This window comes from Pezoporus occidentalis, unplaced genomic scaffold (genome assembly GCF_034315485.1).
Source record: "Pezoporus occidentalis ecotype Australia unplaced genomic scaffold, CSIRO_AGI_Poc_V1 ctg244, whole genome shotgun sequence".
Taxonomy (NCBI): domain Eukaryota; kingdom Metazoa; phylum Chordata; class Aves; order Psittaciformes; family Psittacidae; genus Pezoporus; species Pezoporus occidentalis.
The window spans coordinates 618,796-646,657 of record NW_026914330.1 but is presented as its reverse complement, the minus strand read 5'-3'; the positions used below and the strand labels follow the sequence as shown (position 1 = coordinate 646,657).

At 50.6% G+C, this 27,862-nt stretch overlaps 1 protein-coding gene across 11 annotated transcripts in view; it reads right to left on the bottom strand.

Annotated features, from left to right (window-relative positions):
- Positions 1-5,809: 5,809 nt before the first annotated feature.
- The window catches only part of DTNB (dystrobrevin beta), a 199,838-nt gene continuing 177,785 nt past the window's right edge, over positions 5,810-27,862 (bottom strand). For 10 of the 11 annotated variants that reach the window (XM_062622632.1, XM_062622631.1, XM_062622640.1 and 7 more), the window contains 5 exons: positions 25,192-25,351; positions 18,579-18,668; positions 15,423-15,476; positions 11,877-11,912; positions 5,810-9,934 (listed from right to left, as the gene is read on the bottom strand). In XM_062622632.1, the coding sequence (XP_062478616.1) occupies positions 11,908-11,912; positions 15,423-15,476; positions 18,579-18,668; positions 25,192-25,351 (309 nt within the window). In that variant the 3' untranslated portion in view covers positions 5,810-9,934; positions 11,877-11,907. The remainder of the gene's footprint in view (positions 9,935-11,876; positions 11,913-15,422; positions 15,477-18,578; positions 18,669-25,191; positions 25,352-27,862) is intronic. The other variant, XM_062622630.1, reaches the window with a different exon arrangement.

Genomic DNA, 27,862 nt, shown 5'->3' with positions numbered 1-27,862 from the left:
CTGTGCCAGCAGCACCCCAGTCTCCTCACTGTGTTGTCCCCAGGGCTCTCAGTGCTGTCCCCTCCATTCTTTACATTTCTCCTGGCATTTTTCCCTACATTATCCCTATTGCTCCCAGCATTGTCCACATTGCTCCTGGAATCATCCCCATTGCTCCTGGCACTATCTGCTTGTTGCTTGTTGGCACTCTCTGCTTATTGCTTCCATTATAGGCCCCCATGTTATCCATCCCCTGATAGGGGATACAGGAAGGGGCTTTTCACCCTCCCCAGAGCTCCATGCTTGACTCTGCTGTAGTGATACCCACCATGCTGGCCAGGGGCATGTGACGGTGCCACATGCCAATGCTCCTCTCTAGTGGGGCATAGAATCATATAACCACAGAATGATTTGGATTGGAAGGGACTTTAAAGCTCATCTAGGTCCAACCCCTTGCCACAGGCAGGGACACCTTCCACTAGACCAGGTTGCTCAACATCCCACCCAGCCTTGGCAACACCATGCTGGCTCTGCCACTGTTTCAATATTTACCAAGCCCTACTTTCTGTAGTGGGAAAGCTCTGGTGATGAGCACCCAAGCGTGGCACCTCTCACGGCAGGGCTGCTGTTGGGGCTGTGGTGCGCACATCCTGTTATCGCTGCTCAGGCACTGTGCCTGGCAGGAAGAAGCTGCTGCCAAAGGTCAGGAAGAAGAAAACAGCCAGGGCCAGCAAGGAGCATCAGCGATGGGCAGCCCCTGCTCACTGAGGGACCATCCAGTGACCAACCGCCTGCACAGACTGAACCTGGGCACCTTCCCTGAGGCTGCTTAGTGACTGAAAAGCAGCGGGTGCACTGGTGGGAAGGAAGGTGGTTTTGGTTGCAAGGCAGCTGGTGGTGATGTCCAGCAGAGGAGAAGTGGCATTTGCCAGTGGGAGAGGGAGGCTGGATGCCACCACTGGATGGAAGTGGCTGAGTTAAATGAGGAGCTGGGAAAGCTGGACAGAAAGTTGATCAGAGTGCTGGAAACTCAGAGAGAATGACACTCTGGGCAGCAGTGATAGAATGGTAAAGGGAATTTAAGTATATGGGAAGAAAGTGAAATCTTGGCAGAGATGTGGGACCATCCCTTGGTAATGCCGCTGGCAGTGGAGACATGGCTGGTGAGCTCTTCTGCTCTGTCGAAGGACTGGCTGCGGGCTCTTCAGAGCAGGAGGAAGCTGGCCATGGGTTGTCCATCTTCCCATGCCAGCTCTCAACACCTCTGTGCTCCAACATGGCCATGCTGCTGCATGGTCCCCTCTGTGCTTTGCATCTGCAGGGAGTTTTTGCACACCCCAAAGACCCTTGGAATGATGGAGAGCCTTGTGGCCGGGGCAGCTGGCCCAGCCTGTGCCTCTTGCTGTGCTGAGGAACCCCTTGGAGCCGCTCATCTGCTGGCATTTGGCCTTTCCAGCTGGCTTACCATTTCCCACGGCAGGCTGTGGCGCCTGGCATGGTCCCCACTGCCCTTCTCCGTGGGGGTTCAGTCGGCAGCCGTGGCCTCTTGCCTGCCCTCCTGCCCCGACAGCTCCTGCAGCAGCCACACCACCACAGACAGCTTCATTTTGGCTAATAGGTGCAATTATCCCCCACTTAAATCTTGGTGTGACAGGGAGGTCAGGGCAGCAGGAGGAGGGCAGCAGCTCCCGGCAAGGCGTTTCCGAATGGCCGTAAATCTCCTGTCCCATGGATGGTGCAGCACCAGGAACCAGTTGGGCCCTGACTTGCTGCATGCTCCTCTGTCTGCTGGCTTTATGGTCGCCGGACTCAGCCTCTGCTCCAGCCCATCCTGCAGTGCCTGGCAGAGTGGGGATCCCCAAGGTCCCCCCATACTGAGCAATGACCGCCTCTGGCAGCTCGGCCTCATCCCCAGGAAGAGCAGTGGCACCACATCCCACTGACAGCTCTCCAAGGAAGAAGGCAGCTCTCCAGGGGCTGGGACGTGGGGATTGGATTAATTAATCTCCCTGAGAGGGCGGGCACCAAATTAAGCCGGTGACACATGGTCAGCTGGTTACTCCTCACTGCTGCAGAGGGAGCAGCAGCTGATCCTGCATCATGTGCTGGGCAGTGGCATGGCGTGCGGGGCTGGAGCGCTGTGTGTGTGCCAGGCTGGTCCATGGCCTTGCTGGTGTGAGGGCAGCTCTGCCAGGCCCCAGGGATGTGGGGTGCGAGGGGTGCAGCATGCCATCTGAGCAGTGATCACCACCCGCTCCCAGGGGCTATGTGGAAGGTGATGTGAGGTCAGCGAGGGAACAGTGGCAGTGCCCATAGGGAGGCATCCCCTGGAAAAGGCAAAGCTGCTGCAGTGGGCATTTGTCATCTGGGCACTGGCAATGCTGCCAAGCCTGGCCATTGCCACACTTTGGGGTAGCTGCTGTTGATGCCTGAGCCCCACAGGTTCTCCTGCTTCTGCAATGAGGGGTATTTGCTCCATTTTGGAGTCCCTCTGTCCAGTTCTGAGCGCCCTCAGACTGAGCAAAGCTTGAGAGCCCTGATTTGTGGGTGGGCCACCCCATGGCTCCAGCCCCACAGCACCTGTGGTGATGCAAGTGTGATGCCACCATGGCTTGAGGGATGCCAAGGGATGCAGGCATGATACTGGCATGGCTGGAGGGACCCCAAGGGATGCATGTGTGATGCTGCCGTGGCCAGAAGGACTCTCAGCACCCCTGTTGCTGAGCTGTCATGCTGTGCTGTATCCTGATCCCATTCCCAGTGTGCAGCTCCCACCGCGCTGCTCCCACTACTGCAGCCTGGGGAGGGAGAGCATCTGCCAGCCAGTTCTTCTTGCTCCCCCCACAGCCCGCCGCCACTGCCGCCTCCCGCCTGACCTTGTTTTCAGGGCCGATGGCTCCTCGTTATGTAATTGCCACCAAATTCCTGCACAAGCCGGCAGAAATGGCCAATGGCCCTGGCATCCCACAGCATGACAGGATGGACACCCTGTGCCCTGGCCCCTCACCTCGACGTCCCCAACCCAGCACCATCCCTACAGGATAAGGATGCTGGAAGGGGCTCTGAGTCATCCTCTGAGGCTGCACGGGGCTATGTCCCCTGCACTGCATCCCAAAGTGCCACCAGGGCTTGTGCCATGCCTTGGCATGTTGCAGTCCTCACTGGGCATGGGGCACAGGGAGCCAGGCTGGGGATGTATGTGGGGTGTGGGAGCATGGATGGCACTTGGTGCATGTGATGGTGGCCTGTCCCCGGGGGACACAGTGTGTGTCATGGGTGGGTGTGTGTGCGCAGGTTATGAGTGTGTGAGTCAGTGGGTGCATCCATGTGCAACGGGTAGGTGTGAGGGCGGGTGGGTGCAGTGAGAACCAGGACCCCCAGGCAGTGAGAACCAGTCCCTGTGGAGCCCAGGGCACGCACCATGCCAGTCTCCCTGGCACCTGTGGCTGCACCCTCTGTGTCCCACCCCAGCACAGTGTTTGCTCTGCGATTGCCCACTGACAACTGTGCTCGGCGCTCCCCTTGCATCCCCATAAATCATGGCTGGATGCAGGAGAGCTGGTGGGGAAGGGCATGGGTCACACCAGCAGCTTGTAGCTGAGCGGAAGAATCAATTCCCCAGTGATGGATGGAGCGGGAGTGGCTGATGTGGCCCAGGGTGGCCATTAAATGGTGTAAGTGAGGAGCAGCCCCAGTGCTGGGGTCAGGCACTGACATAGAGCCCCCCAACCCCATGTCCATGGGGAACTAAAACAGGGGCTGCCCCCAGGGGAGGAGGCTGCGGGTGTCTGAGCCACATGGACATGGGAGCCAGCCATGCCTGATCTTTCCTTCCAGACTGGGGCAGTGACCCTCAGCTCTGGTACCCATGGGACCCCCTGCCCACCCTGTGATCCAGGCAGAAGGGGAGCAGAAAGGGCAGCATTGCATGCCCTGCTACTGTGTCCCCTGCCACTGAGCAATGCCCAGAGGGGGACCCATAGGATGGGTGCATGGACTCCAGTTTTGGTCTTGCATGCTACAAGGTATTGGGCGTCCAGGATGTGGGGCCCAATGGTGGGGCCACGGACTGTGCTGCAGCACTGGGATGGGCATTGTGGGTGGTGGGTTGGGGCCTTTCCCAGCTCTGGCTGGGGGGATCCTGGCAAGGGGTGCCCATGCCTGAGCCCAGATGTGGGGCTTAGGGGATCCTGGGGATCTCCGTGTGGCACATGGGGTTTCTGAGGTCTCCTTGGGTTGCACAGAGACTCCTCGGTCTCCATGGGGCACATGGAGTCCCTGGGGTCTGTGTGGGATGCATGGGGTCCCTGGAATCATTATGGGCCTGAGTCCACCTGCAGCTCCGTGCTGAGCAGCAGCTGATCCCCTCCTGAGGGTGGGGTGGTAATTTGGGTTGGGGGGTAATTTGATTTAAATGCGGCACCAATGAGATGTAGAAGTGTTATCACCTGTAGAATAAACAGAGGGGCAGGAGCAGGGACATGGGTGCCACTAGACAGGCACCCTGGCTGCAGCCTGCAAACAGGTCCTATGTCCGCACACAGCACCCATGTCCCCCTTGTCACAGCAGCCAGGTGACACATAGCACCCACATCCTCCTTGGAAGGGGTGCACGGCAGCAAGCATGTTCTGGTGATGGGCACAGCACTCGTGGTCATCATCTACTGGCCTCTCCACCTGATTCCTGCTATCTCGGTATGGGCTCCCTCCCTGGGCACACTCTCAGGTGGCGGATGTGCGATGGGGAGCAGAGCCACCCCAGGGATGCAGGATGGGGAGTTGTTACCCCGGGGATGCAGGATGGGGAGCAGAGCTGCCCCAGGGATGTTGGATTGGAAGTTGTTACCCCGGGGATGCAGGATGGGGAGCAGAGCTGCCCCAGGGATGTTGGATTGGAAGCAGAGCTACCCTGGTGATGTGGGATGAGGAGCAGAGCTGCCCCAGGCCTGCCAGCAGCCGGGAGACCCCCTGGCTATGGGAAGACTCCACATCTTTCCCACCAAGGCACCTAATCCCTAAAACAAAAGAGTGCCTGGAGCTGGGCAGCACTGTGCCAAATTATTGGGGCTGGGAAGTGGAGGGGATGCATCTGTGCCTGGGAAGCTGTGGATTCCGAGGGCTAAGGTTTCCTCTCTGTAAGCAGAGCCAAGGCAGCTCTGCCTGTTGACTGTGGGGGCCGGGGGGTCCTTCAGCAGTGGTTGCAGGGGGCACGAGGTATTGCTGGGGACCTGGGTAACCCTATGGGATAGCTGGTGCTGGCCGTGAGCCACCCCCGAACTGGTGCTGAATGGGGATGAGCCTCCATCACTGGCTCCACATCTGATGGGAGCCGCAGCAACAATGGCCCCACGATTGCTGGAGCCTTTGCTGGGGGTGTTGGGCACCCACTACCTCAAACCCAAGCTCTCCCCTTCCCCAGTTTCTAGTGCTGCTTTGGGAGGGGATGGGGGGCTCCAGTGTGGCTGCTCCCACCTTGCTGCCCTCCGAGCCTGGCCCTCACCCTTTCTCTCCAGATGTGCTCAACGGTGCAGCGTTTGCAGCAGGGAAACATCTGGCAGGATGGGGGCAGCTGGGACGGGGCGCCGGCGTGGTGCCGATGGCACAGATGCCCTGGCTCTGAACACAGGCAGCTCTGTCTGCTCCCAGTGACCTGCAGCCATGACAAATGTGGGTAATCTCCTGGCTTCGCTGCGCTGTGCGGACCCATGGCAAAGCACTGGCAGCTGCTCTCCTGCTGCCCCCTGCTTTGGAGCTCTTAAAAACCTTGTTTTTTGCTTTTTCATTAACATCTCAGGTTTTTCTTTCAAGCGGCGAAGGGACGAGACACTCCTTAGGGATGAGATGAATTTATTAAGTATTTGGCAGATGACAGAACATGGCTTCCAGTTTACAGGTTTCTGTTAGAGACATTGCCCACATTTAGAGCATCAGCTCCAGCATGGGTTTGTCAGGCACTCCCAGGGATGCTCCCGCTCTCCCCTGTGCCCATAGCCAGACTCATGAGGTGCCAGGAACAGGGAATGGCACCAAAGCTTGGTGTGCTCCCTGATCCCAACTGCTGGGCTCTGCTGGGGACACTCCCTTTGCATGGGCACAGCAGGGGCTTGGGAAGCCTCTGAGTGATGGCATGAATGGCCAAAGCCCGTGCCTTCCCCTTGCACGTCACTGGCAGACCATCCAGGCATGGGACACATCGCATGGTGCCCTATTCCCTACCCCATGAAAACTAGAGGTTTCCCTCCCCTGGCCTTAACCCTCGGCACCAGGACAGTGGCCAGAGATGCCGGTGCAGGGACATAGCTCTGTCCAGGTTATTTTCCCATGAGAAAACATTTTTAGGTGGCATTTTGCTTTCTGGGTCAGGTGGGTTTTTTCCACGGGAAACTGAAGTTTCATTTCAACCTGAATTGGATGGGTGCTGCTGTCTGCCTCTGCCCACTGCGAGAAGGTGTTGTGAGCTCTACAGCTCTGCCCCAGCCGGTGTTCAGCCCAAGTGGGAATTAAAAAGGGGCTTAATTACAGGTGCAATGCCTACACCACAGCATGTCTTCCTGTCACCACTGAGGCACTGGGTCCATGCCGGGGACCAGCCATCCTTTGGGAGCTGAGCAGTCACTGGCAAGAACGCTCGGATCCAGTGGATCTCCTGAGAGCAGCACTGGCATGCGACATGCTGTCTGCAGTGCACACAAGCACACGTGCACATGCACCTGGCTCCCACCCCGGCAGCTTCTCCAGCTCTCCAGAGCAGATTTCCATGGAGCTTCCAGGACACCGAGCAAGGGCTGGGGTGAGTGGCTGGGGAGCAACCGGTACCCAGCACAGTGCCATGGCCTCTGGAACCCACCCGTGCCAGGGCTGGGGTGCAGTAACACTGGAGGGGGGCACAGCCTGGGGACATGTATTAAAGCCAGGCCTGAACTGTTCCTCCTGGGAGGCTTAAGGCTATTATTCCAAAGGCAAACAACAGTTCCTAAGCAGGTTTCGAAGTTAATTGTAAGCAAGCGGGGGTGCTGGGTGTTTTTTCCCCTACACAATGTCCCAGTATGTCACCAATGGAGGTGCCTGGTGCTACTGGGGTGCAAAATGATCCTGGGCATCCTGCCTTGTTTCAGGAACACCCTTGCTGGCCACAGTACAGCATCCATGCTTGTCTTTGTACTTTCTGGGCTTGGCTGGACCAGTCTGTGCCCCAGGCTGTGCTTTGAGCCCGCACTGCCTACCCCAGTGCCAGGAGCAGTGACATGTGCACCAGCTGGACTCCTCTGAGAGGGTCTGTAGACCGGCAGTGACTTCCCTAAATGACACACTTGGGTATCATGTCACGACAGCCTGCCCAGGGCACTGGCCAAGCCACCTACCGTGCTCTGCTTGGCATCACCATGCATCGCAGGGCAAGGCAGGAATGACTGCGGCATCGTCCCCATCACCTCCAAGTGGCTGCGGAGGGAAGCCATAAGAAGCAGGCTGATGAGGTCAAGTGTAATTAAGCTCAGGCCTTGGTGATGTGACGCATGGACCCAGCTAGTCTCACTGCTGGGCTGCTGTTGCTGGCTGCAGGGTGCACAATGACTGCAGGACTGCAGCCTTTCCAGGACTGTTTAGATCAGGGGGGATACAGGTTCCTCCCACTCCAGTGGTGCCTGAGTGAAGGCTGTCCTCTTGCAGCAGCCAGGGCTGCATCCACCAGCAACAACCTGCAGCCCCAACCAACCAGTAATTTAAAGCATCTGCTAAAACACTTTGCTGGCTAAAACAAATGGTATCATGGGTGAGGTAATGCAGAGCCACGGCACGAAGGGACACATTTAACATACGCAGACAACTTCCTGGCTGTGTCTGTACAAAACTCCATCAATTCTGCCAGGTTTTCTGAACAAGCCCCAGCTCCACTGGCTATCACTGTTCCTGTGACTGGGGGGAAGGAGAAGCACAAGCACCCTCCCTGGCGTACCTGAGCTTGCATCAGCCCATGAAGCGATGGCTGCCTCCCATCCATGTCCCCCCATGATCCCTGTAGGGTGTCAGGGCTGGCTGCAAGACCCCTGGTGTGGGGGAGTCTCTCCCCTCTGAGTGCCTGGCCTTGCATCTCCTCCACCTGCAGCTGGACCACAGGCTCAGAGAGATGCTTGTGTCCAAGGCTGTGGCTGCGGCAGGAGGATCTGCCTCTGGGCAGTCGGGGTAGCAAAAACAAGAAGGGAAAGTTTCAGAGTGCGACATAACAGAATAAAAGCAGCAAACATGATGCTCCCCCGTGATCCAGGCTTCCCTGACGGCGGAAAGAGATGTGTATTCATCCCTGCCTTCCATTTCCGTGTCACAGTTTGGGCCCTGGCACTTCTAAGGAGGTGGTGACTTCACCCCACCATCCCACACGGCTCTCCCATCACCGGCACAGGCTGTCCCATGGTGCAGCCCCCCACCACTGGCATGGCTGTTGGTGCAGATGACCCATCCCTGGAAGACACCTGTGGTTCTGATATTGGACCCAGTGGGACTTTGCTGCATGCCCCTGGGTTCTTGCTCACGTGAGGTGCCAGGAGGTGCTGCGGGCCTCTTGCACTTCTGGTCAGCAGGGTGAAGGCCCCTATGCCTGTACAGCCATAACCCCTCCAGCTGCTGACAGCCTTCACCACCCCAGCAGCATCCTGAGTGCAGCCATTAGCAAAACATTCCTATTTTCCATGCTCCAACCAAAGCTGCTGCAGGTCCTCATTTAACAAATTCATCTGAAAACACACATATGAAACCTCCCCTGTCCCCGCGAGCATGCTCTCCTTGGCAGGCTAAACCTAACACGCTGCACCAGGTTATCATCACTTTCCTCTCCTTCTTGACAGCTCATTCACAATATTTATATTCAACCAAATCTGTGGCCACCACAAATGTTTATTTCCTTTCTCCCCAAGGGCTGTAGGTACCCAACGAGCACTTTCCACTGAGAGCCAAGGCCACGTATCAGTTCAGATGGGAAGAAAAGCTGAGGGCTGGTTTCAGGGTTTATCACTCCATTCCATTCATCACCCCTGATAAATATTTATAGATGCATTAGGACACTCAGCTCCTTCCACTAAAAATAACATTCCTAAGCACCAAAAAAAAAAAAAAAGAAAAAAATCGCCAGTGATTGGAACTGATCATGATGTTTTCTAAGCAGCCATGGAAGAAAAGCTCAGCGAGCATCAGCGAGCAGTCAGCTGCTAGCCTCAGACTTCACAACCTGGTTGTTTCTCTTAATTTAAACAAAACTGAACTGGACTCCTGAAAACAAATGTGGAAATGCTAATCTAAGCCTAGCAATGGCTGTCCCTGAATTCCCTGCCTGTAAAGGGAAATTTCTGTAACAGTCTGAACAGCAGCAGAGCCAGGAGCGCTGGGAGGCAGACGGTGCCTCCCTTCACCCGTGGTGTGCCCTGCCATTTCCTCCCGGGATGACATGTGGCATCGCCCATGCTGGCAACCAGACATCCACACAGACAGTGTGATACTTTCAGAAGGTGGTTTTTGGAAGGCAGACCCCCCTCCATGTCACACGCAAGGCACCCCACAAGGCTCTACACCCATCATTTAATGCACAGCGAGGGGTAGAACTCAAGAGGAAATAACCGTTGTGCGACGCGATGATGACACCATTTGGGAGGAAATCAAAGAAGGTCAGTACACTTAGGAGCAGGGAGTATTGGCTTTCCTTTTGTCTTGTTCTTTTTTTTTAAACCTCCCATAAATTGCTGAGTTTGATTATTGTTAGTAAACACATGGAGGAAAACAGTACATGCAATGACCTAAGAGGCAAGTGCCCACGGGGAAAGCCCTCTGGGTGGTTTGGAGAAAGCCGCTTTTGTCAGCAGGTGGTTGAGATCGGTCACAGTTGCACGATGGTAAATGTATCAGCTGAAACGTGCCACTTCCAAAGGATGGGGAGACGTCTCTCGACTGTAAGCGTGACCCTCCATGCCTGCATCACCAGAAACACACAACGTGCCATCAGCATCTGCAGAGCTCAGAGCTCCGGCCTGGTTTGGAGATCAGCTCCTGAACCTTCCGTATGGGGCTGCGCATCTTTGGGGCCACCCCGGGCAAGCTTAGAGCAGACCAAACCACCAAAGCCTGGTGGTCAGCAGGACACTGTGACCACCAAGTGTCCTGCTGACCCTGGGGCTCCTCACCTTGGACCCACGACAAGCCAGGAAACAGAGGAATCATGAGCCTCTGAGCCAATGACACCAGGACCACGGTGCTGTGGCTGATCCCAGCTCCTGCCAGCAAAGGCCCACTAGCCAACACAGTTGACTTGCAAGGTAAGGTTGGTGCTGAGCATTTTCCCCCAAGGACAGCCAAGATCTGTTAATAGAAAGCCCCTGATGATGCTGCCCATCCGAGCCCCCTCCATCATCAGTGGGCAGCCAGAGCCGAAGGGTGGCTGGAGCCACCAGTGTGGCTTGGCCGGACACCACCACCACCACCACCAGGAAAGCTCAGGAGGACACACTACAGTTCTGGGCACCAGGAATGGGAACGCAAGGAACGTGAAGAACCACCAAAGTTTAAAGGTTTATTTTTTGTTTCACGGAATTTGTAATTCTGTCTGGAGAATAAAGAAACCTGAAAGTAGCTTCTCTCTCTTATTTGTTTGGTTGTCTTTAATTTAGCATTTAGCAGTGCCAGTCTTAGTGGTGTTGGAGGCACTGCTGGGCTTCTCAGGAAACAGGGAGCTTCCATCTCCAGATCAGTGGCTAAGGGGTGAGCAGGGTCAAAGCCATGCTTTTTTCCAAAGCCATTAGAATTAAAGGGACATTATGAAAAAGCCACACATGGTATAAACAGCTCTCCACTGCTGGCTTCCTCTCTAATGGTGTAATTTCACTCCTTCTTGAGTTACCAGATTGTTTCTCAGATGAGGGAGGACTTGAATTTCTAATGTAAAAACTATCAGAAAAACTCTCAAGTCACTTTCAGGTTATCTCTATCCACCACTGAAATGGCAGGGAGGCAGAAAGGGCAAATTCCCTTCTTCCTCCTTTGCAAATTACCTTTAAAGGACAACTGTGGTGGTTTTATTATGCAAAATTGTTCTTTAGATCCATTCTGACTAGTTCATCTGTCTACTACCACCATGGGCTGAGCCGGTAAGTTAAAGACCAAAGACTGTTTTCCTGCATGGCTTCTACAGCGAACAAACTTGCAGTGTGAAGGAAAAGTTGCTAGAAGGAAGGTTACCTATGACACCAGACCCCATCCCTTTCCTGCTAATGATGTGTGTGTCCTCAGTACACTTATCTGCCACGAGAACCCTCCTTCTTCCCACTGGGAATGGTGAAAGATGGGTATTGTGGCTATGGCAAATACCCACCGAGTGTGGAAACCTGATCGGGTGCCATCCTACAAGCTTTTCAGATGGGGAAGATAAGGATCGTAATCAAGTCCTTCAGAGGTATTGTCACCACAGGGCTCAGGCTTTCTCCTGTACTGCTATCTCATGCTCTCCAAACACCTGTTTGTCTATCCATCTGTTGTGCCTTATTATAACTTAAAGCACAGGCTCTTTGAGGGTAGAGATTGTATTTTTAGTACATCTGGATAGTGTCCATCACAATAGGGCTCTGTTTCCTCACTGGGGCCTCTCAGTATAGAAGCAATACTAATAAAACAGGAGATAATGCTGTTCTCACTGAAGTTAATGATGTTTTCCCACTGTCTGCAGAATTGGATCTTAACAAGGAAAAAACTCAACATCCTTTTGAATGGCTGTGGAATGATGGGCAGGCAGGGAACCTTCCTTCTGCAGAAATGAAAGATAAAGGACAAGGGCAGGAGGTGACCAGGGACCTACACATTGGGATGGTGTGTACAGAGCAGTGCTGCTGGAAATGGGAAGAAAAAAATCCATCCATCCTTACCTGAATTACTGTACATCCTGTGGTCGTCCACCTAACCTGAAACACAGGGAAAAAGCATGTTCAGAAAGCAGGTAATCTTATTTCCTATAAAATGAAAAATCTACACTCCCCATCTGTTGCTGCTCACTCTTCTCAGGATTGCAAACAGCTTCACATGCATTGGGATAAACGGCAAGCCCTCTGAAATATGAGGCAGGTAAGAAAGGGCTCCTGCTCTCACTAAATCCCAGCAACCCCAGCACCTCTGAGGTTAGCCCAAACCGCTGGGCATCACCTGGTCCAACCTCTCCCAAAGCAGGGTCAGCCACTGTGGGCTGCTCAGGACCTTGTCCCACCAGGTTTTGAGTATCTCTGAGGGTGAAGACCCTACAGCCTCTCTGGTCAACCTGTGCCGGAGTTCTACCAGCCTCATGGTAAGGAAGTATTTTCTCCGTTCAAGCTGAATTTCCTGTATTTCAATGTGTGCCCAATACCTCTCATCTTTTCACTGGGAACCACTAAGAAGACTGGCTTCATTTTCTTTACTCTTTCTCATCAGTTATTCACACACACTGATTTGTTCCCAGCTTTCTTAGCCTCTCCTTGTGTGACAGATGCTTTAACGCCTTAACCACTGTCATAGTCTTTCCCTGGATTCTCTCCAGTCCATGTCCTGCTTCTACTGGGGAGTCCAGCACTGGACTCAGCACCACACGGGTGGCCTCACCAGTGCTGAGCACATGGGAAAGATCTCCTCCATCAACTGGCAATCCTTTGCCAGACAAAGAAACCATTCGCCTTTGTCACATAAGGGCACACTGCTGCCTCGGGGCCAACTTGGAGTCCACCAGGACCCCAGGTTCTTCCCCATGGAGCTGCGTGCATTCACTTTCTTTAGCAGTGTGGCAGAGCAGATCTTCAGGCTCTTTTCTAGCAGTTTTGGGGTTATAAAATCCAAACAGCCAATACGTGAAAGGACCAGCTCATGGAGAGTCTCATTTCAGGTGATACTGTCTTGGGTTCACCTACTGATCACCAACAGGAGCAGGCTGTCTTGGAGACAGGCAGCAGGACCATGGCACACAGTGACTGCAGGACATCCAATCTAGAATAATGTCTGGCACATGTGCAATGCATGGATACATAATGCCTGGTTTCAAGAAGGGGTAACACAAATTGAGCACTGAGGCTGGCAGAACCGCTGTGGGGTGATATCTAATGTGACTGCATAGACAAGGCTTTGCCAGCTCCCGACTGTGCTCTTCTGTGCCTGGAAACCTTGTAGACTTCTTCTCTGGAGATGCTGCTTAATTTGTAATCCTAACCACAAAAGACTCAGCCAACTTGGGAGTCTTCCCGAATGATTTCATCTTGCTAAAGCCAGACCACACCACTGCTATATCAAGTGTATGAACGTAAGCCTCTCCAGCAGGGAAGCAAGTTCTGAGGTGGATTAATTGGGACACAGAGAAATATGAAATACTTTGTGAAGAAACTTGTGGAGAAGCCCAGGGGCACTGCTGACCCTAGGAAACACATGCCAGCAGAGTCTCTGTGAGGACCAGCACCTCCCTTGTCTACACCAGTGCAGAGCTGGTGGATTACACGAGCTGCAAGTGATTTTTCTTCTTGCTCTTTCAGGATGGGAGGAAGTAACAGGCTCACGCACCAGCTAGGGAAAGTTTTGCTGAGATGGGGATGCACACAGAGTCGCTGTGCAAAGAATGAAGTTGGGGTGGGTAGAGGTTGCTGCTGGCCAGCCCCATCCAACCCCACGCACCTGGAGCACCCTGGCCATAAGTCCCTGTAGATAACATGGGGCAGAGAATGGGTGCTTTCAGAATGTCATCTCCAACACAGACCGCACAAATCCCAGAGCCTGATGCCCCATTGACATGCATGCTTCAGTGGCTGGAGGAGTTCCCATAGTGTGTGCACTCTGCAGGACAGCACTTTATGGATTGACCATTCCTTGATTCTTCTGCCAGATTTTTATCGCAGTAACTTTGTGACATTAAGAAATCACTTACTCTCTGGCAGAGATAGTATTTACATTCCACACAAAGGCTTTTGGACCAAACTCTGCTTTTGGTTACACGTCTCAGTAGTGTCCCCCTGTCGACTTCATTGCTGCTGCAATGAGTAACAGAGCTGAATTTGTCTTACTAGGTCTCTGCTACTATACATCATATTTCAGCTCTTCAAAATCCCCTTTTCCCATGAAGATACAGTGCGCATTTGGAAAAAAGCAGAAGGGTCATCTGCTAAGCATCTAAAATATTTAAGCAAAGAGGAATGTTCCAGGGCAAAAAGGGTCCTGTGATTTAGAGCCAATGCTCTAAAAAATCCTGTTTTAGCTAAAATCAAACTTACTGACTGCACTTTTTCCTACAAACTTCTAATGTCTAATAGAGATGCACTTCAAACAAACTTATCACATCTAATACTGATGGACAAACCATCAACAAGCAGAGCATTTCCAAACACCTGACTGCTTTGCACAACTCACTGGACACGAAAACTTAGGAAAATGAGCTCTTCTGGCGAGAAATGTGAGCCCCGCCACTTCAACCTAGCCAGAAGGAAAATGTGCATACAACAGGAAAAAGGATAAAGTTCCAGTTTGTTGATGCTGAAATTAGGTTTTGGCTCCAGTGAGACAAATGCTTGGGCTGATCCAAACCTGTCTGAGTCTGTTTCTTGTGCTTTGGTTTAAAACATAAGAAAGCAAAAGATGAGACCCCTGAGCAAGATCTGCTCCTGAGGAAGGGCCTGGGAGGTGCTTTGGTGTTGGCTTGTGGAGTGCGACACGAGGAGCAGATCTCCTGCAGACCCCTCCAACTCAACCGTACGCTGCACGGTTGTTTGCAAGTCTTGCTCCACGCCTGTGATGATAACTTCCAGCCCCGGGAATAACTCTGCTAGCATGTGTCATGGGTTCATTCGCACCAAAGGAAGATGTGGTCTGGGGAGGATTAGTATGCAGACCTGCAATCCAGGGATAGCAGAGATGAAAGAGACCTCCTGTGAAACGGCACTCCTCCGACAGGGCTGCCTACACAGGATTACCATCAGCAGAGTAATTCTGAACATTTGTCTAGCCAAGGTCACAGGAGGCAGTGGCTCAGCAGATGATGGCTCCACTGCTCAGGACCTTCACTGCTCACTATCCCATGCCTTGTTTTTTTCTAATACATTCATATGAACTGGATTTCTTGCAGCACTCGGAGCAACTCCTCCTCCTCTGACACATTTCTGTGCATGACCTTTGCTGAAAGAAAAACATTCTTGAAAGCTGAATACACATGCTGAAGGAAGCCTGGCCATGATGTCACCTCAAGTCACGGCAGATGTTGGAGAGAACAGCACGGTGATGACCAGACCAGACAAACAGACCTGTGCTGTGTCTGCAGGTGGTGTAGCAGCAACACAGGCTGCTTCCACCTGGAGCCACCCGCGTGCAGAGCCTTCTCCTGAGACTCCAAATGGAGATGGCAAACTGGGCTCCTGCAGAAGAGCAAGTCAGAAAATGTTTTACAGTTTAGAGACTGTAGTTTGTCCCCTTACCTCGGTCCTTTCCATTCTGCATTTTTTCTCTTTCTTCTTCATCTTCTTCCTCTGCTTCAAAAAAGTGAAAACAAAAATAAAAGCAGACATGAGACAAGGAAGTGAGGAAATAGATGCTGGGGGGGCTTTTCTGTGGCAAGGCAGAACTGGCTTTTCACGGATAGGTGACATTGGAGGGGAAGGAGTGTCCAGGTTCCTAAGGAGAACCTAGGTGGAGAACCCATCATCATCCTTCCTGTGGCATGATATCTGCTCACTGCTGGTGGCAAAACAGTTCCCACACCATCCTGATCAGAGGATTGCAGAGTGCTAGCTGGAAGCAGTGCCTACATTGTCCAGAATAATGGACTACTAGTGGACTACTACTTTGCCCCGGCAGTACTGGGACCAAAGTCCCTTGTGCACTATTACTTCAGCACTGTAAGAAATGAAGAACTGCACAATATACACAGAGGGAAGGAAGACACAACTTTCATGCTGAGGTCAAATCTAAGGTAGAAATACAACAGTTTGGTGTGGTGAAAAGCTTGGAGGGTCCCTCCTGGTGCTGCAGGTGCCTATGCAAGGTGTTCAGTGATGCCAATGCTGACATGGGAGCAAAGCCACAAAACTGGGGACAGACTGTGCGAGAGAGACCAGTGCTTGTTCTGTTCCTGAGAGCTGGTGATTCATTGTATTTAACTCTGATTAAGTTGAAGAGAGTTTATGACCAGGCTTGTATTTATGGAGCAGAGAGTGGGAGCAGAAGGTCACATTCTTCTGCAGATGATGGCTTGTATCTCTCTGCACAACATTTCAATGAGACCTGTGTAAACAGGTAATAGTTATGAGCAGTGATATCACTTCTGCCTACTTCACATGCTGCTGAGAGCAATGAAAGGTACAGTTTGAAAACCTGAAGCATTCTGAATTGATTTGATCAAAGAGGATCTTACAGACATTTGCTCTCTCTGTTGATTTAACAGCAGGATTGATGAGACATCCAGGAGTCACACTCAGTGCCTGCTAATTGATGGCTACAGATGAGTCCTTAGTGCCAGTGCAGAAGAGATCACTGACGAAACCAAAACATTTTTAATCACAAGAGTCACAACCTGAAGCAAAATAGCTGCTTTGGGTCCTGAACCTGCCTTCTGTTGGGCAGCCTGACAGGGGAGGGCTGAGCCATCCAGCAGCATCATGCCTGGTCCCTGGAGATCATCCCTGCATGTCTTTTTAAGCTCAGTTGGTGTAAAAGTGATGCCAGTGTTCCTTAGGTAGCACCAGGAGCATCAGGCTTTTGGTGCAGGAAGAGATGGCTGGGAGCACAACCAGAGCATCTATGGAAGCCCATCTAGGAAGGGGCAACCCCAAGCAGTGTTTCCCTTCCAAAAGAATCTGTTTTCCGAGCTTGTGCAAAGGCAGGGAGAAGCAAACAGAGGTGTGGGTGGTGCACACACCAGTGTCTCACAGAACCCTCAGAGCACAATGCCTGCAGCTATATTGGGTGAGCCTGGGGCTGGAGGAGGTGTCTATTCTCACAGCTTACCTCTGGGACAATATGTGTTAAATCCCACCGACTCTCATCAGCTGAGGATAACTCATGCTTTTCCTAATTTACACAAATGAAATGATTTCGGAGACTTTCAAGGGAGCCTTCTTCAGTATCTGCATAGCCTCAAGTAGGAGACTGTAATTAATTCCATTTTCACTCCCTTGTGAACCGTAACTGCCTTGCACGATCCCTGACAAGCCTGAAAGGGCTGTCAGTAATGCAAACCTGGGCTGTTTGCCTTTGCCAAGCTGCCAGGGATCTCAGAGGAGGGCAGGAGAGCTGTGGGTCCAGCCAACCTTTCACCTCTGTTACCAGCCACCCAGGGCCAGAGCCTGAGCTCAGCCACACCGCTGCAAATGTGCTCTTCTGTTAAAAGCAAAGAATAAATTACTGCAGACATCTGTTTTGGGCAGCGGGTTTGTTCACTGGGTTCCAGCCTAGAGGGAGGAGAGCTGTGTGCATCTTGAGCATGGTGATTTATTGAAGAAATACATGGCCCTTCACTGCAATGGCACCAGTGATATTGCTGTCATACATGAAAGACTTTATTAACTCACAGCTGCCTTTGCAGCCAAGACACAGGATTTAGACTGGGTGAATTTACGGCTTAGCAGTAAAATATCAACCCGATTTATAACTGTGAGTTCTTCATTAAGGGCAGTGGGAACAAAAAGCCTAACTGGTTTTAACATGGAGTTTGATAAGTTTATGAAGGGGATTATGTGATGCCACTACCGGATACAGCAATGGGCTGGGGGAGGCGTGAAACAGAAACCGCGAGGTCCAGGCTGAATACAGAATGCTTTATTTCTCCCTTAAAAGAGAGGGCAGCCCACAGACAAGCTGCTGGAATAGTAGATGATCACAAACGCCACTGCTGACAAGGCTCGAGAGCCACAGGATGCATCCTTGGGCTACAGCAGGAGCTGCTCCCATCCCATCAAGGTGTTCACGGGCACAGTAAAAGGGAACAAAGAAAATAATAATCTTTTTTTTTCACATCGCTATTTAATCCTCATGTACCTTTTCTGTATGTTTGCAATTATGGCCTCTAATGGGCATTCGTTGTAGAGGAGTTTCACCTGCTGCTCAAGCATTGCCATCACTAAGCAATAGTTTAGGGAGACTCACTCAAAAATTCTGCCCTGGCTTATGACTTGCTGGCTGGTGCTGTTAAGGAGCTCTGGCTTCCAGAAGTGGGACAGGGAAGTGGCACTTCTCCTGCCTAATGAGTGGTCTGGGACTTGCCTGCAGGGTACACTGGAAAAGCTGCTCAGTGCTGCTACACAGGCATGGATCAATATGCACAGCAGAATGGGAGCTAGATACAAGTCTGCTTCATGAATCACCAACGGTGTCACCAGCCAGGTTGGTATCCAGAGTATTGCCTTAACTATCAGCGATAAAATCAGTGGACAGCCTGTTCAGGAGGTACTTGGCATTCTCAACGATGTCAGCTACAAAAGTGATGTTTTATCACTCAAAAAATGAAACCGTATCCTCCCATGATGCTTTAAATAGTTTTTGTAAAGAATAAATCTTGAGGCAATCTCAACCTCCAGCCTGTGGCTTCAAGCTCTTGTTCTCCTGCTGTGCGCGTGTGCCGCTAAATTGACTCTTACCTGAATGAAGTTCCTTCACCAGAGATGACATGGTGTTGGTGATGGAATCGGCCGCTACCAGCAGGTCGTTGCGGAGGTTCCTCCTCGTACCTGGGAGCAGACAAACAGCAGGAATTACACGTGCCCCTCTGACACTGCCCAACCTCCTCATGACACAGTGCTTGGCCACGTGTCCCTCACTGGTCCTCACCAGGGTCCCCCCTGCAGGACAGAGCTTGGTGTGCTGGTGTATGGCAGCACCCTGTCAAAGTAGCTCCTCTTAGTGAAGGATGGGGACCTGCTCTGGAACCAGTTCTGCTTGTCTGCCTGATCACCTCTTTGGCTAATTAGCTATCACACCACTCTTCTTGACAACGATGACAGCTCAAGGGCAGATGCTTCTCTCCCCAGGACAGGAGTTGCTGGGTGCTGGCCGTGACACAGCTCATCCACGCTCCTCATTTGTGCAGTCGCTATCCCTGCTAGCTTCTCTGTTGCAATCAATATCACTGAGGTCTGAGCAGAATAAAAGATAACTGAATTCTTGCTCTCCTCTTGCACTGCTGGAGGAAGCAATCTTCTTCCTCGGTGTGCCACACAGCCAGGGGATAGGCACTTAGCTGTCCCTCATGGTGACATTGACCTGCCTGTTTACTGTCTGAAAACTTGTGCGAGGCTCTGTTTGAGGGATCCCATTAGCACCCTGAACATCTGCCACAGCTCTGCTAGAACGACAGGGACCAGCAAGGGGCCACAATCTGCAAAGGAATTGTCACACTGGCTGCTGCCTGTAAAAGAGATGAGCAAGCTGCCATGTGTCGGGGATGATGCTTATTGCCTCTTGCTTGATGCTGGGAAGATAATGATCTTCTCAGCCATCTATTCTGGTTCCCTGTGCTGGTCCCTCTGGCAAAAACATCCATATTCTTGCAGCAGAGCATCTTGCCGGTCACGGCCCAATTTTGTAGAGCCCCAACGCCTGCAGCCGCTGCAGACGTCACTCCTTGTCCTCGCCGAGCCTCCTTTCCTCTGGCACCCTTTTTTGCGCTGCGCTGTTTCAGTTTTATTTGGAGGCTTTGAAGGTGTGGGGTCACGTTTTCTGCCCCGGCAGGTGGTCTGTAGCCGCAGTTTCTCAGGTTGCGGCGCTGATGGCCCCGAGCTGAGCCTTTGCCGGGAGCAGGTTCCTGTAACGGTGTGTTGGCCCCATCTCAGCCTTTCCCATGCTTTCAACTGCTCACAGAAAATGGCTTCAAGCAGGCTGTTATCCCACCAGATGTCCGCCCTGGTGCAGCCTCCAGGAGCACCACTTTGATGCTGAGTGCCTGATCATGCTCTAAGATCTCGGAGCTTGAGATCCCGTCCTGTCATTTGCTCCAGTGAGGGCATGAAGACAACACGTGTGGGATTGCCAGACATGTGATGTGACATTCTGCAGCTGTACTCAACTGCAATAATGACAACTGTACATTACACATTTACTTTTGTTTGAAGTCAGACATCTCTCATTCCAGACATGCCGTTTTAATCTTCCAAATGGGGTGCTGGCTTTTACTCCATCCTTGGCTGGGGGGTGTCCAAGTACCTACTCCTACATTTTGCCTGTGGAGTTTAGTGCTGTTTGAGCGCTGCTAGAGCATGCTACTGAGATTACGTGCTTTCTATCGGCAGCTTTCCCTCCAGGTTAGGCTGCCAACTGACCGGCATCATGCCCAACCCAGCATCAAGGCACTGGGTCTTCTTGTGCATGTGCAAACAGCATGCAATACCTGGGAAAAAAAAGCAGATTTTGGCCAACAAGTCTGGGACCTGTGATACAGGGGACTCCTCTGCATCTCTTATACAATGGAGGCCTCTTTATCCAGGTCTCCAGATGTTCAGAGTTCTGTCACTGTATGGGACAGGGAAACAGGGAAGCACGGCCACCATCCTACCTGAGGTTACTTCTGGGAGTGAAAGGCTGTAAAATTCCAGCCTGTCTCCCCTGTGAAAGAGATGAGTAATGTTAATGAGCTCGTTTGGGCATCTACGTGCAGAAGCCACCCAAAGGCCTCCTGGCTGGTGGCATTAAATTATTTATTATATACAAACACAGAAATTTTATCCTGTTTCCTGTGTTCTCCACTTGCCTTGAATTTGCCTGATTTTGCATGATTAATATGAAATAGCACTAATTGCACAGATTGCCTTTCCGGAAGGATCATTCCAGGAAACTTATTAAGGAGTCTGCTGACCATTTTTTCTTGCAAGAGTTGTTCTAGTAGTCGGATAAGCCACTACTGCAGTTACCACATGAGGAACTTCCATCTTTCTGCTGGTGGTGGTGGATCCTATTTGCCTCTGTGAAATCCTGAGGGATGTTTTCTTCTTCTTCAAGATGATAAAGAGCAGCATTAGTTTTCTAATTAGATGATGGCCTCTGTATCAGTGTATTTCAACTGGAATGCCATCAAGGCATTCTATTCTCATACTGTATTACTGCATTCTTCCTCTGGCCAAGTGGAAGACTGAGAGATCACCTATGGAGGAAACTTATCTAATCTTAAGACTCTATCATAAAATCATAGGATCACAGAGTAGTTTGGGTTGGAAATGACCTTAAAGATCATCTAGTTCCAACCCCCTGCCACAGCAGGCAAACCTTCCACCAGGTTTCTCCAAGCCCCATCCAGCCTGGCATTGAACCCTTCCAGGGATGGAGCATGATCAAGATCACTGGGATTCAACTCTTTAAAGGTTTCCTTCTCTAAACCTTCCTGTGTTGATGGAGAAGCTCACAGAAGACTTGGCATCCCTGCCCATTCCTAGGTCACAGCAGCAAGAGGTGGAACAGCGCTGGCATCTTCCCTCCCTTTTCCTCCTCACTCCATAGTGACATTTTATAAGAATATGGTGGATATGTGAAAGTTAGCAAAAAGAATTTAAATGTTTTTGTTACCCCCCCCCCCCCAATACGTGTACTGCAGGCATTGCCTATAGGTGTTTTGCTTCTGGGGAGTCATCAGCACCACCGATACCAAGCTGTTGTGATGCAGCTGCCGCACAAGTCCTTAGCCCAACCCAGAATAGTTTTTTACACCACCTGGTTCATTGCAACATACGTTTGCAATGCTGTCAGGTGTTAAAAACCTAGAAAAAAACAAGTTTTCAGTTTGGGCAATATTAACAGGTCCTGACAAAGACTATCCCGTTCTGAACCAGTCATTCAGGTGAAAGGCATGAATGAGCCCTTGATTAATTACATCAGTTTCTACTGAAGCCAGGAGTTTGAGGAAGACGGCTCTGGTGATTGTAAACTGTGCAGAAGGAAGTTTGCTTTGTCATGGCTTTTGCCAGGTTCTTCAAAAAAAAAAAACCACAGATGGATTGAGAGCAAATTTGGATGCCAAAGCAATACTGTAAAGTGAAAAATGATCAAGTAGGACAGTGACTGTACTACTATAATCATGTGCTCATTACTCCTAGCAGCAGAAAGAAGATCAATTCATCTCTTTGTGCTTTCCTAATTAAAAAAGAAAAGGGGAAAATGATGAGGCAGATAGACCAGATTTTCCCAGTAACTGGTAGGACTCACTGCGCTGCTGTTCCACTTCACTCAGCCTGGAAAAAGAAAGCCAATCTGCAAAGGAGGGAAGGAGAGGCAGCTGCCAAAGAAATCAGTTGAGAGCTCTCGGCTGTAACCATCAGACTTGTTGTAGAGATGAAGAGGAGGCGACTGGACCACCCACAGCAACAGATGGAGTGTTGTGCCTCTGGTATTTGGCATCTTGCCTCCCTGGAAATGCCTGCTTCTGCTGTCGGTTCTGGAAGTGTTTAGAGATGAGGAGCTTGCTCCTATCAATGGGATCATAAAAGACATATCTTCTCACAGTTGAGTTGTAGATGCTCAGTGTTTTCTGACTGGATGTTCTCCATCACCTGGCTCTGGAGAACAAATATCAGCCTTTCCCCATACTGAGTATGCTTGCAGTCCTCACTTGGCATCACATGCCAATTATAAGTATTCACTGATACTTCCTACTCCTCTGCTACCATTTTGTAGTCTCTTTCCCACCTTCTTCTGGCAGCAGCTCATTTAGGCAAGGAAGAAGATTGTTCTAGAAGGATACATCCAATGAGCAGCTGATAAATGCAAATTTTTATTTAAAATATGTTTGGTTTTGAAATATATCATCAGTTTTGGTAAGTTTGTTTTCATGTTTGTTTGTTTTGAAAGGAGACTGTCCATCTGACAAAGGTATTTGACACTAATATTCATGATCTTCCCTACCCAGAATAAGAAAACACCACCTCTAGTTTTGAGACTCCATATGATAAAACTTGTCATCCTTTAAAGAACTAAACAACCTGACCTCTGCAACAAGGCAGGGCTCTTCTTGACTGCAAAGGACTGACACACAAGAGAGGCTGCAGTGCCCTGGCACTAGAGGCTCTAAGATGTCCAATATCCAGTGGCATTTCTCATGGAGTACCAAGAGGTCCGTATGAAGGGTTGCTGCTTGCCGGTTGTCTCTGCCCACAAACAGCTGAAGTCCTAGCCAGACCATTAGTGGAAGGTGTATTTTCTGTCCTTCTTTTATTGTCAATCAGAAGAATATAATATATGAGTGGATGTCCATCTCCAGAAATGTGGATCATGTTCAGAAACAATCTCCACGTCTGCCGGAGGAGAGACCAAGTCCTGCTGCTGTTCTTCTCACAGCTGTACATCCTGGGATGCTTCTGGAATAGTAAAGATGAAGAACTTTGGACCAATGTGGGTAAAAGCAAGAAAAGAGCACAGAAAACCCACGAGTCACCACTCCTGAGAAATCCTGAAAACTGGCATCTGTTCCTACCGGGAATCGCTTCCTTCCCCACAAGCAGAGTTGCAGTAGCTAGGACTGAAGAATCACTGATTTCCCCCTCTGCAGTGAGAAGGTCCCTGAAGATAAAAAAATATTTGCCAAGTTCCTTGACACCAGACTGACAGTCATGTCTTTGCTTGCTGCCTTCCCACATCATCAGGCAGCCAAGTCTCTCCAGTATTTGAGGAAGAGGCAGTGGCCTGCATTGAGCTGAACAAGTTTCCATTTCATCTGCTTGTCTTCAAATCTTGGAGGCTTTCTTGAGCTCACAATGGCTTTGACATGGGAAAGTTGGACTTTTTTGAAACGTAAACGCGTGACTGTAAAGCTTTTCTTTTTTAAAAGCAACAGCAGCTAAGTATAAACTCACACTACCTACAGAAGTTGGGGGATAAAAATACGTATGTCAACTGCTGCCCTGCTTTTCTTCGAAGCACAATAAGCTGTATTATTCCCAAATGGACAGCTTACCCATTTGATCCAACCATACTGATTTCACTGAAGAAACGGAGGACAAGGTGGACAGAGAGGAATGCAGCTGAAGCTATCTGGTAATTAGATTTCTTATGTCTACTTTTGGGGCAGTTTGCAGCAGTGAGTTTAGGCCAGAAAGTGGTATTTTTTGCAAATGCACAGGGGAGTAACATGTAGAAAAGTGCAAAAGAAGGAACTCCAATGGTTGGAGCAAGAAGAATGTTGCTGTCCTGTGTGTCCTTCTGCTTCTTCATCATGGTCTTCCCATCTTCTTCTCCTATTGTTCTTTCCCTTGCCTTGCCTTGTTTTCCCTTCCCTGTTCTCTTGACCTCTCCTCTCCTCTCCTCTCCTCTCCTCTCCTCTCCTCTCCTCTCCTCTCCTCTCCTCTCCTCTCCTCTCCTCTCCTCTCCTCTCTTCTCCTCTCCTCCCCTCCCTTCTCCCCTCTCCTCCCTTCTCCCCTCTCCTCCCTTCTCCCCTCCCCTCTCCTCTCCTCTTTCCTCCATTTCTCAGGTTTAGCACTTTACATTTTTTTTCTTCTCCCCACAGGGCTGCTGCATGTCTGTGTCTCTAGCAGAGCACATGAGCCATTCTGCAGATGTGCATGCCAGCCAAGTGCTCCGTTAGGAACAGCCTTCACCACATTGTGCTGCAAAATTTCATCTCCCTTTCTGCCCCATAACCAGCAGAGAGGTGGGCAGCTGTTAGCTAAATAATCTGAATAAGAGAGCTGTTTGTTTTCCTACTTTCAGTCATTAAAGTGCTTTTTCTGTCTTGCAAATCACAGCACAGTTCAACCACCACATTTGAAAATATGACCAGTTTTTAATGTCTAACTGTTAGATTACTTGTGGGAGTAACTTTCTGGGGTGGAAGATCCCTTCCCCTGAGGGAAGATCATCATCACAGAAATAATTTCATTAAGTTGTAAAGATTAAAAATGTGCCCCCAATTTCTTTGATCTAGAGTGCAGGAAAGGGGTTCGTAATTATTGTCTCAGTATCAGCGAGTTAGGCTTTTGTTACACACAGAATCATCACAGAATAGTTTGTTTTGGAAGGGACCTTAAAGCTCATCCAGTTCCAACCCCCTGCCACGGGCAGGGACACCTTCCACTAGACCAGGTTGCTCCAAGCCCCATCCAGCCTGGCCCTGAACACTGCCAGAGATGGGGCAGCCACAGCTTCTCTGGGCAACCTGTGCCAGGGCCTCACCACCCTCACAGGGAAAAACTTCCTTGTATCAGTCTGAATGTCCCCTCTTTTACATGACGATGCAGTATTAACACCAGATGTGGTTCCGTTCTGTGTGATATTCACCTTGTGTGAAAGCTTCCTGCACATCTCCCCCGACTCCAGTGAGTGAGTCCTGCGGGACGTGAGTTGGGGTAGAGCCGGCGGAGGTGGATCTGACGGGCATGGGCATGGGGCGGCTGGCTCCATGGGTGGGTGAGGACTGTGCCGAGCCTGCTGCTTGCGCCTGCACAGGAGACACGAGACACAGTTTCCAAATTTTCAACTTTTTTTTTTTTTTTTTGGTGAATATCTAAAAATAATTCTGAAAAAAAAAAGGAAAAGAAATGCATAAGGAAAGACGCTTCACCAAAACATGCTCAGCTTGAGCAACGTGATACATGAACAGTAGCTGTTGTGGGAGGACCCCATGATGGTGGCATGCTGGGCACAGTGTGTCACGCATTGGCTACACATGGCACTCACAGCTCTGCTGCTCTGGTGCAGGATTTCACCCAGTCTTCCTTGCCATATGATTACTGTGTCACTGGTCAACTGTCAAGTTGGAAAAAATCCTGGGATGGCACTGGGTGACCTTTTCATTCCTGTGCTCCAGAGGGACCCATCATCGCTTGGCATCTCCTCATCCTTCCCACAGGCAGCAGTGAGGAAACCCCCAGAGCTCCATGGTATCACCGAGGCTCTGCAGAAGGTCCATTCCCTTTGTTACTTTATTTTCATATATTTTATAGATTCTTATTTATTACTAAAATAGTGATTTTTAAATTTTTGATTTTACATTTTCTTCCCACTAAACCTACCCGTCTCTGCAGTGCTGCTCCAAGAGCCTTGTGAGCAGCTTGTGCTGTTGCCTTCCTTCATAAGGCTTCTTGTGCTCCCCTGCAGCTCTCCATGGATGGCAAGTGACAGCCCCAAGGGTCTCTCAGGTACTGCCTACTTACCCAAAGTCTGGTGCACTTCATAGCAAATCGCAACTAAATTAAGAATATTTTTTCCCTGCAGTTTGAATGCTCAGAGAAAACTGTTGTAATCATTCAGGCACAACTCCCACTGGCTTCAAAGAAGATGATGTCCCAGTGAAGCTTCCAGAGCACAACCTGAGGTTTGACATGGGAAGGATGAGCAGGGAAAGGAGAGGGACTGATGGATGTATGAGGAGATAAATACAGGAGCCTACTGACATGCACTTACTGGCTCCATGTTTTCAAAGAAATAATATCAGTTAAGTACTTGGCATGTGGTGTCAGCAGGAGAGTGAGCAAGGAGGCACTCACCACTGAGGCACCTCGCTGGGTGTTTAAGGACCTTTGCAGAGAGCTTGGTGCCTCATCTGCCTCCTCTGGCTGTTCATGCACAGCCAGGATGGACCCCTTGCGCTGGGAACCTCTCCAGCACTCACCTCACTGCCCAGGAGCAATGCATCACCCTTCCCCAAGCGTTGGCCATTATTTACAAGTGCTTTGAATGCACACAGTACTACTTTAGTGTTGATAATCTGGTTGTTCTCTGCAGCCACTCGTGTCTGTCAACAATCTCTGAGCCCTCTTGCTCAACTGCAAAGCTATTAGTGATCAGTTTTGTCTGGCTTTGCCAGCAAGGGTTTATGATCTGTGACTGTGTTTATGTTTAAGCACGGTCCCTATGCTGCCGTTGATTAAAGGAGAGCTACTCATAAATAATTACACGCTAAGGGCATTAAAACCGTACAACCCCTCTGAGCAAATACCTGGTTTGTTTGTGCCGTGTGGTTTTCGTCTTTTTTTAAGCCTGTTCATTGTTTGCTCCCTTTGACGTGCATCAGTTATAGGGGCAACTCAGCTGGCGCAGCAGCGATGCACAACGCTGACTCTGACAGCACCCCGTGTGATGGTGACTAGGCCAGCAAACTGCAATGATGACACTGCCAGCACCCGTGCAATGGTGACACCTCCAGCACCCTGTGTAACTGTGAGGGGGCCAGCACCCAGTGCAATGGTGACACAGCCACCACCCTGCTCAATGGTGGCACCGACAACACTCAATGCAATGGTGACACTGCCAGTACCCTGCGCAAGGGTTACACTGCCAACATCCTGCGCAATGGTGACATCACCAGCACCCTGTGTAATGGTGACACCGCCAGCACCTTGGGTAATGGTGATGCTGCCAGTACCCAATGCACGGTGACATCACCCGCACCCTGTGCAATGATGACACTGCCAGCATCCTGCACAATTGATCCTTGTGCTGCTGCTGCAAGGCACAGCATCTATCACCAGCACATCTTTCCCATCCTCACATTGAGTGCTGCCCTGCTGCAAGGCCCTGCTTCCCATGGGAGCACCAAGGAACAGGATGCTATTTGGGACCATGTGGGGATGGCTGCAGCTTCACTAATCCCTGCCAGCCCAGAGTTGATATTCTTATTAACATGAAAACCTAGTCATGTGTAAAATTGTCTTTTTGAAACTGCATTAATAATAGGGGGATTAAAAGAAGTGAGTAAAATGTGGCAGGGGTGTCTGTAGGGGGGAGGGCTGCAGGAGAGAAACGGCATATTTTGAAGGTACAATCATTAGAAAATGCACGTAACACACCAGCAACTTCACTTCCCTGAAACCTCAAATAAAACTTCAGGAAGTGACCTGAAAGTGCACAGAAATAGGCAGCAGTGTCTAAATTTGTATCAATTCGTAGCAAAAGCCTGACCATCGCTTTGTGCTCCCCATTCAGCACCTGAGACAGCATGGCAGAATTG